At 38.7% G+C, this 14,510-nt stretch overlaps 1 protein-coding gene across 3 annotated transcripts in view; it reads left to right on the top strand.

The window, feature by feature from the left end:
- Positions 1-14,510, top strand: part of KMT2E (lysine methyltransferase 2E) — a 100,235-nt gene that overhangs the window by 57,508 nt on the left and 28,217 nt on the right. For all 3 annotated transcript variants that reach the window (XM_023192542.3, XM_023192543.3, XM_023192544.3), the window contains 7 exons: positions 2,210-2,268; positions 3,208-3,380; positions 4,593-4,631; positions 5,801-6,031; positions 6,141-6,271; positions 7,688-7,805; positions 10,506-10,615. In XM_023192542.3, coding sequence (XP_023048310.1) covers positions 2,210-2,268; positions 3,208-3,380; positions 4,593-4,631; positions 5,801-6,031; positions 6,141-6,271; positions 7,688-7,805; positions 10,506-10,615 — 861 coding nt within the window. The remainder of the gene's footprint in view (positions 1-2,209; positions 2,269-3,207; positions 3,381-4,592; positions 4,632-5,800; positions 6,032-6,140; positions 6,272-7,687; positions 7,806-10,505; positions 10,616-14,510) is intronic.

Below are 14,510 nucleotides of genomic sequence, written 5' to 3' on the forward strand. Positions count from 1 at the left end.
TCTATCTATCTATCTATCTATCTATCTATCTATCTATCTATCTATCTATCTATCTATTGAGACTGAGTCTTGCTGTGTCACCAGGCTGGAGTGCAGTGGTGCGATCTCAGCTCACTGCAACCTCCCCCTCCTGGGTTCAAGCCGCTGTCGTGCCTCTACCTGCTGAGTAGCTGGAACTACAGGCACGCATCACCACACCCCACTAATTTTTGTGTGTGTATGTGTGTGTGTGTGTGTGTGTGTGTGTATTTTTTTTTTTAGTAGAGTCAGGGTTTCACCATCTTAGCCAGGATGGTCTCGATCTCCTGACCTCTTGATCTGCCTGCCTCGGCCTCCCAAAGTGCTGAGATTACAGGCGTGAGCCACCATGCCCGGCCTGCAGTTTTGAATTCCAAACAGTAATGGGTAAGCATGCCTGCTTTCCCAAGCCTCACAACAGAGTATTTGGCAGACTTGCATTTTTGCCAGTTTAATTTAGGTGAGAAATGGTAATTTCAGCATAGTTATGGTGTGCATTCCTCTTACTTTAAGTGAGGTATCTCTGTGGTTTTGTTTCACTTTATGATAGTAGTCTTTTGCCAGATAATTTTTGATGGGGTTAAATATCTGATGATGAATTCAGTAAAAGTTGGTTTAAAACTTACCATTAGGAGGCCGGGTGTGGTGGCTCACGCCTGTAATCCCAGCACTTTGGGAGGCCCAGGGAGGTGGATCACGAGGTCAGAAGATTGAGACCATCCTGGCTAACATGGTGAAACCCTGTCTGTACTAAAAATATAAAAACAAAAATTAGCCGGGTGTGGTGACGGGCGCCTGTAGTCCCAGCTACTCGGGAGGCTTAGGCGGCCGAGTGGTGTGAACCTGGGAGTTGGAGCTTGGCAAGATCCCGCCACTGAACTCCAGCCTGGCAGCCTGGGTGACAGAGCAAGACTCTGTCTCAAAACAAACAAACAAACAAACAAAAAAAAACCCAAAAATACTTAGGAGGGAAGTTAGTTGAGATGTTTATTATTCTATATCTGTGATGCTAGAATAGGTATATTTCCTGGTAGACATTAAGACAAGTCTGTAGAAATCCTAATAATCTAGAACTCTTATTTTCCCACCTGAGGATTATCTGTTATCTGACCTCTAAACTATATATAATGAAAAAGTTGAGTGAGGGGGAAATGTAAAAGAATTACTATGGATGATGTAGTTTATGGGTAGAGTTAGGGAGAGGGTAATGAAGTATTTCACTTAATTGTTAAATGCTCATGCCTGTAATCCCAGCACTTTGGGAGGCCAAGGTGAACAGATCACCTGAGGCCAGGAGTTTGAGACCAGCCTGACCAATGTGGAGAAACCCCGTCTCTACTATAAATACAAAAATAGCCAGGTGTGGTAGCGCATGCCTGGAATCCCAGCTACTTGGGAGGCTGAAGCAGGGAATCGCTTGAACCCAGGAGGTGGAGGTTGCAGTGAGCCGAGACTGTGCCATTGCACTCCAGCCTAGTCAACAAGAGCGAAACTCTGTCTCAAAAAAAAAAAAAAAAGTTCAGTGTTTATTTCAAAAGTGAAAATAATTACAGGCAATGTAATTCAGTGTCATACATTTGCTTTAAGAAATTTGTGATTTTAATTACATTGTTAACATTATGGGTTTGGTTTTTTTCAGACATTTTTCTTTAAATGTTTGGTTTGAAAAAAATACTAGTTTCCTAAGTAAATTATTTTCTTGGCCATTCACTGTGGCTCACACCTGTAATCCCAGCACTTTGGGAGGCAGGGGTGGGAGGGTCACTTGATCTAGTAGTTCAACACCAGCCTGGGCAACCCATCTCTACAAAAAATTAAAAAATTAGCCGAGCGTGGTGGTGCCGGCCTGTAGTCTCAGCTACTCAGGAAGCTGAGGTGGGAGGATCCCTTGAACCTGGAAGGTTGAGTCTGCAGCAAACCGTGGTTGCACCACTGCACTCCAGCTTGGGTGACAGGGTGAGACCCAGTCGGGAAAAAAAAAAAAAAAGTCTTAACAGAGTGAGATGGAGTCACCTATCTGGCATCTACTGCTACTGTTAGATCGTATGTAAACTGTATTGCAAGGGATATTGTATATATTTTATACTGTTGGTTTTTTCACTAAGAACATTAAATAAATTACAAAGTTTATCACATTTAAGACAGATCGCTTCATGTATTTGATAAATAATTATGCTAATTTTTAATGTAGGAATTTGGATAAAGAGAGGGCAGTGCTACTACAACGCCGGAAAAGGGAAAATATGTCAGGTAAGTAAAAAGGACCTACAATAAATTAAAATTCGTGTGACTGAGAGAATAAATGGTCTGAATATTTTTAGTTAAATGTAAATACTTTGTTGATGAATGTTGATTGTACAGATAGTGTGCAATCTCTGGTATAGATTTCAAGTATTTCTTTTCACATATTATAGAATAAATATGTACGTACTTTAGGAAATAAAATGGAAACAAGAGGAAAATAAATAATTTAAATCAGCCATAATTTTCCTGCACATAGCTAACCTGTTGGTTTAAAAAAGTAAAATATGTTTGTTCTTCAGAAGGATATGATCCGTTAGTTTATCATGTAGAATAGTACATCTTTCATTTTTAGGAACAGAATTTTCTAACTTCTTTGTAGCATGTGCCACAATTTTTATTTTATCTTAATCATGTTGATACCAGTACATCTGGTTTTAAATAATCATAATTTATTCAACTATTCCTCTTTGATGGAGATTTGGATTGTTTTCATTATTTCTGCTTTGTTTTATTTTTGTTATTAAAAACAGTATCCTCAGCAAGACCCTCTTGCATAAGTCTTTTTGTACTTTTGCTGTTTTATCTTTGGCTAGATCTTTAGTATGAGATAGCTGGGTCATATATAATTTTGCTAGATATGGCTGAATTGCCCTCTGTAGGGAATTTCAAATTTCCACTGGCAATTCATGAGAGTGCCTGTTTCCCACAGGCACACCACCAGAGTGTGTTATCAGGCTTTTGGATCCTTTGTAGTTTAATGTGTAAGAAATCATATTTGTGCTTCGCATGTAAATGTATAAGTGAGGTGAGTGAACAAGTTAAAAAATATGCTTATTTAGAAAGATGGAGATGACAATACTTTGTCATGTGGAATGATGTTTTATTTCATTGTTTAAAATAGAAGTATTAAATGTGCGATAATGTTTATTTTGTCTTTGATTGAAGATGGTGATACCAGTGCAACTGAGAGTGGTGATGAGGTTCCTGTGGAATTATATACTGCATTTCAGCATACTCCAACATCAATTACTTTAACTGCTTCAAGAGTTTCCAAAGTTAATGATAAAAGAAGGAAAAAAAGTGGGGAGAAAGAACAACATATTTCAAAATGTAAAAAGGTATATTTTTGCTTGTTTTTAGGTGAGTGGATAGGATAGTGGATAGGGAACTGAATTTTATAGTAGAGGCAGGAGAGTGAAAATAATCGATGGTAGCTAAAAAGGTGGCAGGATCTAGCAGAAGTTTTTTTTTTTAAACAATTAAACTTACTTGAACATTTTAACGTGTTTTAAAGATTGAAGCAGATTAGAGAAGAAACTTTGCAAACTGCTTTGAAATCATTTGATGAGATTAGTCACTGAATTACAGAAGCAAAAATAAAGTAGAAAGCCTTCATAGTTTTCTGTACTACCAGGATTGTATTCCTTTCACTTCTCTGTCTGACATAGTCCACTTAGCTTTTCTTCCCCATGTTTTACATAACGGTTCTTTGCCTCCTTTTTTTTTTTTGTTTAAACCTTGCTCTCTTGTAACATATTGTCTACACACATTTATTTATTTGGATCTATATTGTTAGCTGTAGGTTTATATTTGTTAGTCACTCTAAATGGCGTTCAGGGGTTGAGGGGGATAGGAATTAAGTCTTAAATATATCCTTCAGATGAGGCAGATGAGTCGGCTCTCAATACATATTTATTGAATAAATACAGCTCTGTCTACCACAGTGCATATTACTTAAGGCCCATTATGGGCTCAAATATTACTTGCTAGTTGCTTAGAGAATTAAAGTAATGTTCTTTTACTCCCTTCCAAAACATATCTTATCACTTCAACAAAATTATATTTCTAATACTTTCCCAATTTTTATCAGAAATGTTTTTCCACTGTTGTAATATTGAACACAGAGAATATTTGGAAATTTTTGTCTTTGCATTATATTATATACAGATTTTTATATTCTATATAGTCTATATACTTTTATTTTTTTAAGACAGGACCTTGCTATGTTGCCCGGGCTGGAGTGCAGTGGCTATTCATAGACTGTCATGGTGCACTGTGGCCTCAAACTCCTGGGCTCCAGTGATCCTCCTGCCTCAGTCTCCTGAGTAGCTGGGACTACAGGTGCCCGCCACCACTCTCAACCGTATTCTGTTCTTATTAGAAAAGTATTTTAGTAGATGCCTTTATTAAACATTCTCCTAGTGTCAGCTTTCTTAGTTACCAAATTTTTTGTTATGACACTTCAGTTAAAAGTTTCAGTGAACCAATTGATTCTTAAATATTAATTATGTCCAGTTTTTTAGAAAACTAAAATTCCTTGCTTATTTTAGGCATTTCGTGAAGGATCTAGGAAGTCATCAAGAGTTAAGGTAAGTACATTAATTTTAAGGTGTTGTTATCAGCTGTCATTTATTCAGGAGCTAAGTGCTTGCTTTTCTGTATCTTAATGCTCTCATTATTAAGAGAGCCACGTCATTGCCTATTATCTTTACCAGGAGTGGGACCTTAGTTCTAATTGGAGTAATATACTACTTTTGTAGTTAACACTGTTGAAGTATTAATCAAAAGGGGGAGATATATAAGCAATTTCTAATTTTATAATTTTGGGCAATTTGAATTTCCTTTATTACTACAATCCATGTCTCTGATACCGCTTAGTATTACTATACTGTACTTAGGAATGCAGAATTATATTTAGAACTTGAAAATTCGCTCTTTTGCATGGTTGGGATTCTAGAGCGTTAGTCAAGTCAGTTGTCATACTATAAATTCACCATAGAACAACTGTATCAATATAAACGAGTCAGAATGATCGATGGTAGCTAAAAAATACCTTGAATTAATTAATGTATGTCCTCACTTTTTAGATGCTAAAATTGCTGAGAGAAAAGCGGCTTCCCACCTCTGTCTGACCCCAAAACATAAGTTTGTTTGGGGTCACAGAGGTCAGCTGTATGCTGTTACTATAGCTTTCTGGCTTAGGTAGAAAAGGGTAACAGATTTCTAAAATTGTCACATTAAATAGGATGTGGGGAGCATGTTACAGTGTATCTTTTGTCCCTGTGATATAAGACATAATTATTTATTGTTCCACATTTCTAGAAAAGAAACCATTAAACAGCAGTTTCTAGTTTATATTATATTCTTTTTTTTTTTTTTTTTTTTTTTGAGACGGAGTCTCGCTCTATCGCCCAGGCCGGATCTCAGCTCATTGCACTGCAAGCTCCACCTCCCGGGTTTACGCCATTCTCCTGCCTCAGCCTCCCGAGTAGCTGGGACTACAGGCGCCCACCACCTCGCCCGGCTAGTTTTTTTGTATTTTTTTTTTTAGTAGAGACGGGGTTTCACGGTGTTAGCCAGGATGGTCTCGATCTCCTGACCTCGTGATCCACCCGTCTCGGCCTCCCAAAGTGCTGGGATTACAGGCTTATATTATATTCTTTTATATAGATTGCCATTAATTGTGTGTGTGTGTGTGTGTGTGTGTGTGTATGTAAGTCTGTAAGTCCAGATACTAATGATCAGTTTATGATTTTAGGGTTCAGCTCCAGAGATTGATCCTTCATCTGATGGTTCAAATTTTGGATGGGAGACAAAGATCAAAGCATGGATGGATCGATATGAAGAAGCAAATAACAACCAGTATAGTGAGGGTGTTCAGAGGGAGGCACAAAGAATAGCTCTGAGATTAGGCAATGGAAATGACAAAAAAGAGATGAATAAATCAGATTTGAATACTAACAGTTTGCTCTTCAAACCTCCTGTAGAGGTAAATACGTCATTTGTCCAAAAATTGTAAAATAGTTTTATATTGTGTATTTTTAGTTAAACTGAAAACAAGCAAGTTTATTTAATCTCAACATTTACTCTGATTTTAGAGCCATATACAAAAGAATAAGAAAATTCTTAAATCTGCAAAAGATTTGCCTCCTGATGCACTTATCATTGAATACAGAGGGAAGTTTATGTTGAGAGAACAGTTTGAAGCAAATGGGTATTTCTTTAAAAGGTATATTCATTTATTTTCCCATGTTCATTTCCTATAGGTAAATACTGAATTTTTGGCTGTTTTACCTAGATGTTGTGATTATGTGTACTTTTTTTTCCTACATGATCATTTCAGTGTTTAAAGCTGTAGTGTGGTTGAACAGTGACTGATGATAATTTTTGAACTATGATAAACTAAAACAACATAAAAAAATGCAAAGATGTATTCCTCAGTCTCTTGCTCATGTCTGTCTTGCCGAAAATCCTAAAACAATCTACTTCAAAGATTAACCAGCAGCAATATAGGTTGGATATAGAAGGATATCAGTCAGGAACTCTTGATTTATTGAGGTTACAAGGAACCCTTTCCATCTGGGACTCATGATAATTCCTCATAATGTAATAGCCAGAACCGAGAAAGACCATGGTAACCATAGGAGAAACCACTTCCTCTTTATTAGACAGTGTTAGATTGGGTCCTACATTATTGCCACCACTTTCAATACCTACTTTGTTGGTATTGGAATGGTATTGGAGGCCTCTTCTTTGGTTTGAAATTTGTATGCAGAATTAATATGATTCTCTAATAGGTGTTACTTCCCTGTAGTCTAGAAGTATGTTTATATCCATAGGAGGAGAACATTCCTAGTCTGTGTCCTACAATTATCAAAAACATTTATTGTTTATAACTTGAGTATTTACTTAAGATATGAAAGATACACAGCAATTTCTCCCTATTATGTAGCAGATTTGATCTGAAACAGGGTATAAGACAGATACTTTTGCATGCACCAGGAAATATGAACTCTAAAGACATCAAATTAATCCCGTGAATGCAGTAGTCACTCTCTTTTTATCTTTCTTTGTAAATTGGAATTTCTACCTTCGATTAATTGCCTTTGATTTAGGTGAGGTTATGGGGCAGGTAAAAATCTTACTATCATAAACTAGCATAAGATGAGAGTGAATTCTGGAGTCACACTGCCTATATTCAAATCTTGGCTTGACTGTGTCTTTTAGAAGTTTCTTAGACTCTATGTTCTTAAATTTCTTCATCACTTTGCCTCTGAAGAGTAACAGGAAATTATTACACTAAAACATTGACCTTTATTTGTTTGTTTGTTTTTGAGAGAGAGTCTCGCTCTATCACCCAGGTTAGAGTGCAGTGGCATGATCATGGCTCACTGCAGCATTGACATCCTGGGCTCAGGTGATCCTCCCACCTCAGCCTCCCAGTTAACTGGGACTACAGGCACATACCACCATGCCTGGCCTTTTTTTTTTGTAAATATGGAGTGTCACCATGTTGCCCAGGTTGGTCTTGATCTCCTGGGCTCAAGCAGTCCACTTGCCTTGGCCTCCCAAAGTGCTGGAATTATAGGTGTGAACCAGCGTGCTCAGCTGGAAATGTTAATCGCTTATGTTTCTTTCTTTGTAGACCATACCCTTTTGTGTTATTCTACTCTAAATTTCATGGACTAGAAATGTGTGTTGATGCAAGGACTTTTGGGAATGAGGCTCGATTCATCAGGCGGTCTTGTACACCCAATGCAGAGGTAAGCTTATAGAAATTTTTTGGAGAGATATGGGGGCGTGGGATGTGTTGAAATCTGAGCAGTAAGCACAAAACTCAGGTCGCCTGAGACACTTTCCAACTGTTGCATTTTATACTGCCCAGTCTGTATTTTTGTGAAAATGTATGTGATACTGGCTATGAAGTCTTTTTTTTTTTTTTTGAGATGGAGTTTCATTCTTGTTGCCTAGGCTGGAATACAATGGCATGATCTCAGCTCACTGCAACCTCCGCCTCCCGTACTCAAGTGATTCTCCTGCCTCAGCCTCACAAATAGGTGGGATTACAGACGCACACCACCATGCCTGGCTGTTTTTTGCATTTTTAGTAGAGATGGGGTTTCACCATGTTGACCAGGCTGGTCTCGAACTCCTGACCTCAGGTGATTTGCCTGTCTCAGCCTCCCAAAATGCTGGGATTACAGGTGTAAGCCACCATGCCTGGCTGCTATGAAGTCTTAAAAATTATTTTGCAGGTTGAAGAAATGATGATGTTCCTTATAAGAAGAAATATTGGAGTTTCTTTATTTTTTTTTTTTTGAGGCAGGGTCTCACTGTCTCCCAGGCTGGAGTGTGGTGTCATGAGCACAGCTCACTACAGCCTCCATGACCTCCTGTGCTCAAGTGATCCTCCTGTCTCAGCTTTCTGAGTAGGTGGGACTATAAGCCTGTGCCACCATGCCCAGCTAATGTTTTAAATTTTTGCAGAGATGGAGTCTCATTTTACTGCCCAGGCTGGTCTCCAACTCCTGGGCCAAGTGATCCTTCTGCCTCGGCCTCCCAGAGTGCTGGGATTACAGGCGTGAGCCTGCCCGGACTTTTAAAATCATTATTATTATTATTTTTGAGGCAGGGTCTTGCCCAGGCTGGAGTGCAGAGGCGCAATCATGGCTCACTGGAGCCTCAACTTCCTGGGCCCTTAGGAGGTAAAGTTATCTTCTCACCTCAGAGTCCTGAGTAGCTGGGACCACAGGCGCATGCCACCATGCCCAACTAATGAATTTTTAGTTTTTTTGTAGAGTTGGGGTCTTCGTATGTTGTCCAGGCTGATCTGGAGCTCCTGTGTTCAAGCAGACCTCCTGCCTTGGCCTCCCTAAGTACTAGGATTACAGGCATGAGCCACCAGGTCCGGCCTAATACCGGACGACTTTCCTTCTATCTTGGAAGCTCTGTTTATGGGTCAATACGTGCTATTATTTAAGTTAGATGACAGAGCTAAAATCTGAAGTAGATTTTTGTATGTTCTACTGTAAAATTTTTAATGTTATATTTTAGTGTGGAGTAGAAAGTCACGTTGGTTTTGTTTTTTTCATGTCAAAATGAAGATTTTTAGTTTTATAATTACATAATGTTGCAGCCAAGAATGTAAGTTTTTTTTGTTTTGTTTTGTTTTGTTTTTTCTCTCTTCTTTTTTTAAAAGACAAGATCTTGCCATGTTTCCCAGGTTGGCCTGGAACTCCTGGGCTCAAGTGTTTGTTCTGCTTCAGCCTCCAGAGTAGCTGGGATTACAGGCATGCACTGCTGCACCGCACTAAGAGTACAGATTTTGGAACCAGACTTAAATCTATTTCTTCTCTGTGACTTACTAGCTTTGTAACCTCAGTTTTATCTGTAAAAAGGTGATATGAAGACTGAAGAAGTTAATACATGTAAAGTTTCTAGAATAGTGTCTTGTCATAGAAAAGTAGCATTTGCTCAACCATTATTGCATTCATCAAACCTAAGAAGGCCAGGCATAGTAATCCCAGTGAGCCAGGATCACACCTGTAATCCCGGCACTTTGGGAGGCAGAGGCAGGTGGATCACCTGAGGTCAGGAGTTGAAGACCAGCCTGACCAACATGGTGAAACCCCATCTCAACTAAAAATACACGAATTAGCCAGGTGTGGTGGCATGCACCTGTAGTCCCAGCTGTTCGGGAGGCTGAGACAGGAGAATCACTTGAACCCAAGAGGCGGGGTTGCAGTGAGCTGAGATCACATCACTGCACTCCAGCCTGGATGGCAGAGTGCTCTGTCTCAAAACAACAACAACAACAACAACAGAACCCTAAGATGCCACCACTAATAAGACTCCTGATTTCAGATTTGCTAAAAGGTGAAAAATAATAATTGATGAAGCCAGGGGTGGTGGCTCACGCCTGTAATCCCAGCACTTTGGGAGGCCGGCAGATCACGAGGTCAGGAAATAGAGACCATCCTGGCTAACATGGTGAAAACTCATCTCTACTAAAAATACAAAAAAAATTAGCCAGGTGTGGTGGTGGGCGCCTGTAGTCCCAGCTACTCGGGAGGCTGATGCAGGACAATGGTGTGAACCCGGGAGGTGGAGCTTGCAGTGAGCCGAGATTGCGCCACTGCACTCCAGCCTGGGCAAAAGTACAAGACTTGTCTCAAAAAAAAAATAAAAGCAAAAATAGGAATTGATGAAATATAGTATTATTATTTTTTTGATGCCACATTGTGGGCTCTAGGGGTTGGGGTGGCAGTGGGTAGCAGTGTATAATTGAAAAACCTTCCCAGTTGATAACCACTGATAGATAGTTATAAGCCTTGTCATTAATGACATGTTTTCCAGGTTGTGTTTGTGAAATACTTTGAAAAGAATAATTTTCAAAATTGTAGGCTGATGCTTCTGAAGACAGACAGTAATTTATGGTAATGTACGATCATTTTAACTTACAGGTGAGGCATGAAATTCAAGATGGAACCATACATCTTTATATTTATTCTATACAAAGTATTCCAAAAGGAACTGAAATTACTATTGCCTTTGATTTTGACTATGGGAATTGGTAAGTTCAAGTCTATAAATGTCATCTGTTGTTTGAAAATAGTTCCATAATGTCCCTGTAATATTGTCATTACTTTTATAGCTTTTTATTTTTATTTATCATGGATCAGTTAAAAATACTTGAAAACCAGAAGTTTAATATCAGCCTCTATTAGATCATTGCTACTTTTCATTTCTACATTTTCCTTAATTATTATTGTAATATAAATGTTCACAGTAATTATAACAAGTAATCCTAATTCAGCTGTACAACACTGACCTTGTTTATGTGAGAATTTTTTTCTTCTAGGGAATACAGTTTTATTCATACAGTTTATTTGGTTAATCAGTATGAATGAATAATTTCTCTTTTGCCCCTCACAACAGAAGAAAATTTTCTTTGCAATATAAATTAAAGGGTTTGTTGGAGAGCCTGCAAAGAAACTCTAAGAACTATTTTTCTGAAACACTAGTAAAAATCTAATGATAAATCTCAGTACAGTTGGCCCTTGCACAATGAGGGATTGGAGCGCCAACTGCCTGCACAGTCCACAATCTGCTTATACATTTTGACCCCCCAGAAACTTTGCTAATAGCCTACAGTTGACTGGAAGTGTTACCAATGACAATTAACACGTATTCTGTATGTCATATACTGTATTCTTACAATTAAGTAAGCTGGAGAAAAGAAAATGTTTTTAAGAAAATCATAAGGAAGATACAATAAATTTACTGTTCATTAAGTGGAAGTGGATCACCGTAAAGGTCTTCATCCTCATCTTCATGTTGAGTAGGCTGAGGAGGAAGGGTGGGGATTGCTCTTGCTGTGTCAGGGGTGACAGAGGGAGAAGGGGAGGCAGGAGAGGGAAGCACATATGCTGTAATTTTATGAAAACACATTAGTAATTTCTGCCTGGCTTTTTTGCTTTCTCATTTCTCTAAAAATGTTTCTATATGGTGCGGGTCTTCCATCATTTGCTTTAGCTTCAGTGCCCGTATCAAAGAAGAGTCCATATCATTAAAAAAAGTAAAAAACAGTCTTGAAAAAAATGGAGCCCTTCTACCAGATTGTTGAATGTAAATTTGTTTTTTGGCACTGCTTTTTCTACATCTTCTTTCTCATCATCTGGCACTGGATTGGAAGCAATCATCTCCATCAGGCATCTTCTGTTAATTTCTCTGGTGTAGTGTCTGTTAGCTCTTGAATTTCTCTAAGATCCGTATGTGTATTCTTCCCTCATCCCCACCTTTTTTTTGTTATACCCATGATCTCTTTCATGATTGTTCTGATTGGCTCTGTTGTAAATCCTGTGAAGTCATGCACAACATCTGGACACAGTTCTCTCCAGCAGGAATTTATTGTTTTGGGTGTGATGGCTTTCACAGCTTTTTCTATAATGATGGCATCTTCCATGGTATAATCCTTCCAGACTTTCATGATCTTCTCTTTCAGGGTTCTGTTCCATAGTGTTGACAGTCTTTTCCATAGAGTACTGCGTCTAATGAGCCTTAAAGGCCATTATCACTCCCTGATGTAGAGGCTGAATTAGAGATACTTTGATACCCTTAGTGTTGAACTCATAGGGTTCTGGGTGGCCAGGGGCATTGCCCAATATCAAGACATTTAAAAGGCAGTCCCTTCCTAGCTACCTGTTGTCTGACTTGAGGGACAAAGCATCAATGGTACCAATCCAGAAAAAGGGATCTCATCCAGGTTTTCTTGTTGTGCAACCAAAAGACTGGCAGCTGGCGTTTGTTTTCCCTTCAAGGCTTGGGTTTAGCAGCTTTATAGCTAAGGGCAGTCCTGATCATAAACTCAAATGCATTCGCACAAAACAGTAGAGTTAATCTGTCCCTTCCTGCCTTAAATCCTGGTGCTTCCTTCTCTTCCTTACTAATAAATGTCTTTTTATGACTTTTTGCCCCCCAGAATAGGACATTTGTATCTGCATTAAAAGACTTTTCGGGCAGATATTCTTTCTCCTCAATGATTTTCTTAATGGTGTCTGAGAACTCATCTGCTGCCCCTTAGTCCACAGAAGTGGCTTTACCTATTAAGCTAAACCTCTTTTTAAAATCATCAAACCATACATTACTGGCATTAAATGCTCCAACTTTAGATCTTTCATATTCATTTTGTTTTATGTTATCATTTAATGACTTCACTTTTTCTAGAAACATATTAGGGTCTATAGGTATGTCTTTCTTATATAGCACACATGCACCCACATAAAAACTTCATTTGCAATACAAGATAAAAAGATATATTGCAAAAAGTGCATGGTTTTCACATTCTGTGGCCCAGCTGCGGTGATGGCTCCATGAATTTCCTTTTATTATTATTTTTTACAATAGTACTTATGCTGGCTTCATTCATCTTGAGATGGTGGAGAACTACAGCTGCACACCTCAATCTACCGTACATTTTTAGCAATTCAACTTCTTCTTGCAATGTCATAACTTCTTTGCTTCTCAGGAGCACTTCCAGCATCACTAGTGGCACTTTGTATAGGTCACAGGTGTTACTCAAAATGTACTGTATTGGCCAGGTGCAGTGTAATCCCAGCACTTTGGGAGGCCAAGGTGGACGGATCACTTGAGGCCAGGAGTTCAAGACCAGCCTGGCAAACATGGTGAAACTCCGTCTCTACTAAAAATACAAAAAATTATCTGGGCTTGGTGGCGGGCCCCTGTAATCCCAGCTACTCGGGAGGCTGAGGCAGAAGAATTGCATGAATCCGGGAAGTGGAGGTTGCAGTGAGCTGAGATTGGACCACTGCACTCCAGCCTGAGCGACAGAGCAAGACTGTGTCTCAAAAAAAAAAAAAAAAATTACTGTGTTATTGCACTAAAGACTGAAGAATTCGTGAGAACCACAAGAGATCACTTTTTATTGCCATACACAATTTACTGAGAGATGAACTGCTCCTGGGCATGTGTCACATGGCATTTTACATAGATACCCCCAACACTTGAGGCACCACAATAGCAACAGGAGGTGGCCACAAAATTATTATAGTAGTACAGAATGTACTACAGTTACTTTTATATAATTATGATTTAATAATACATCTTTACATGTCTCTGGAGTGTGAATGGCACCACGTAAGGTCTGTTATGTGTGTGCATAGGTTTTGATTAATTTTAACTTTTTATAATTTGTATATATTTTATGGTAATCAGTGATAAAATAGACTGCAGTCTACATGCACATGCATTCTTGACATACCTTTTTTTTTATTTTTTATATTTCTAGGCTATATAGTTGATCTGTTTTTTCAAATTGTTGCAATTGTTGTAAATTTCCAAACATTTTCCCAATATATGTATTGAAAAAAATCCATGTATAAGTATATGTGCACAGTTCAAACTTGTGTTGTTCAAGGGTCAGCAGTATGGAAACTTGTTTCAGTTTTTAAAAATGTAATAGAAAAATGTAAACAATAATACAAACACCCGGCCAGGTGCAGTGGCTCATGCCTGTAATCCCAGCACACCGGGAGGCTGAGGCTGGCGGATCACCTGAGGTCAGGGGTTCAAAACAAGCCTGGCCAACATGGTGAAGCCCCATCTCTACTAAGAATACAAAATTAGCCATGCATGGTGGCACATGCCTGTAATCCCAGCTACTTGGGAGGCTGAGGCAGGAGAATTGCTTGAACCTGGGAGACAGAGGTTGCAGTGAGCCGAGATTGTGCTACTACACTCCAGCCTGGGCAACGAGAGCAAAACTCCGTCTCAAAATAAAATAATAATACAAACACCCATGTACTTCTCAAATTAAGAAATTACAACATTATCCATTGAGCCACATTGCATCTGTCTTCCCTCCTTCACTAACTGCTATCTTTGATTTTTTTTTTTTGTACAGCCTTGCTGTACTTCTTTACTCTTTTTTTTTTTTTTTTTTTTTTTTT

The sequence above is a fragment of the Piliocolobus tephrosceles genome, chromosome 8 (genome assembly GCF_002776525.5).
Source record: "Piliocolobus tephrosceles isolate RC106 chromosome 8, ASM277652v3, whole genome shotgun sequence".
Lineage (NCBI taxonomy): Eukaryota > Metazoa > Chordata > Mammalia > Primates > Cercopithecidae > Piliocolobus > Piliocolobus tephrosceles.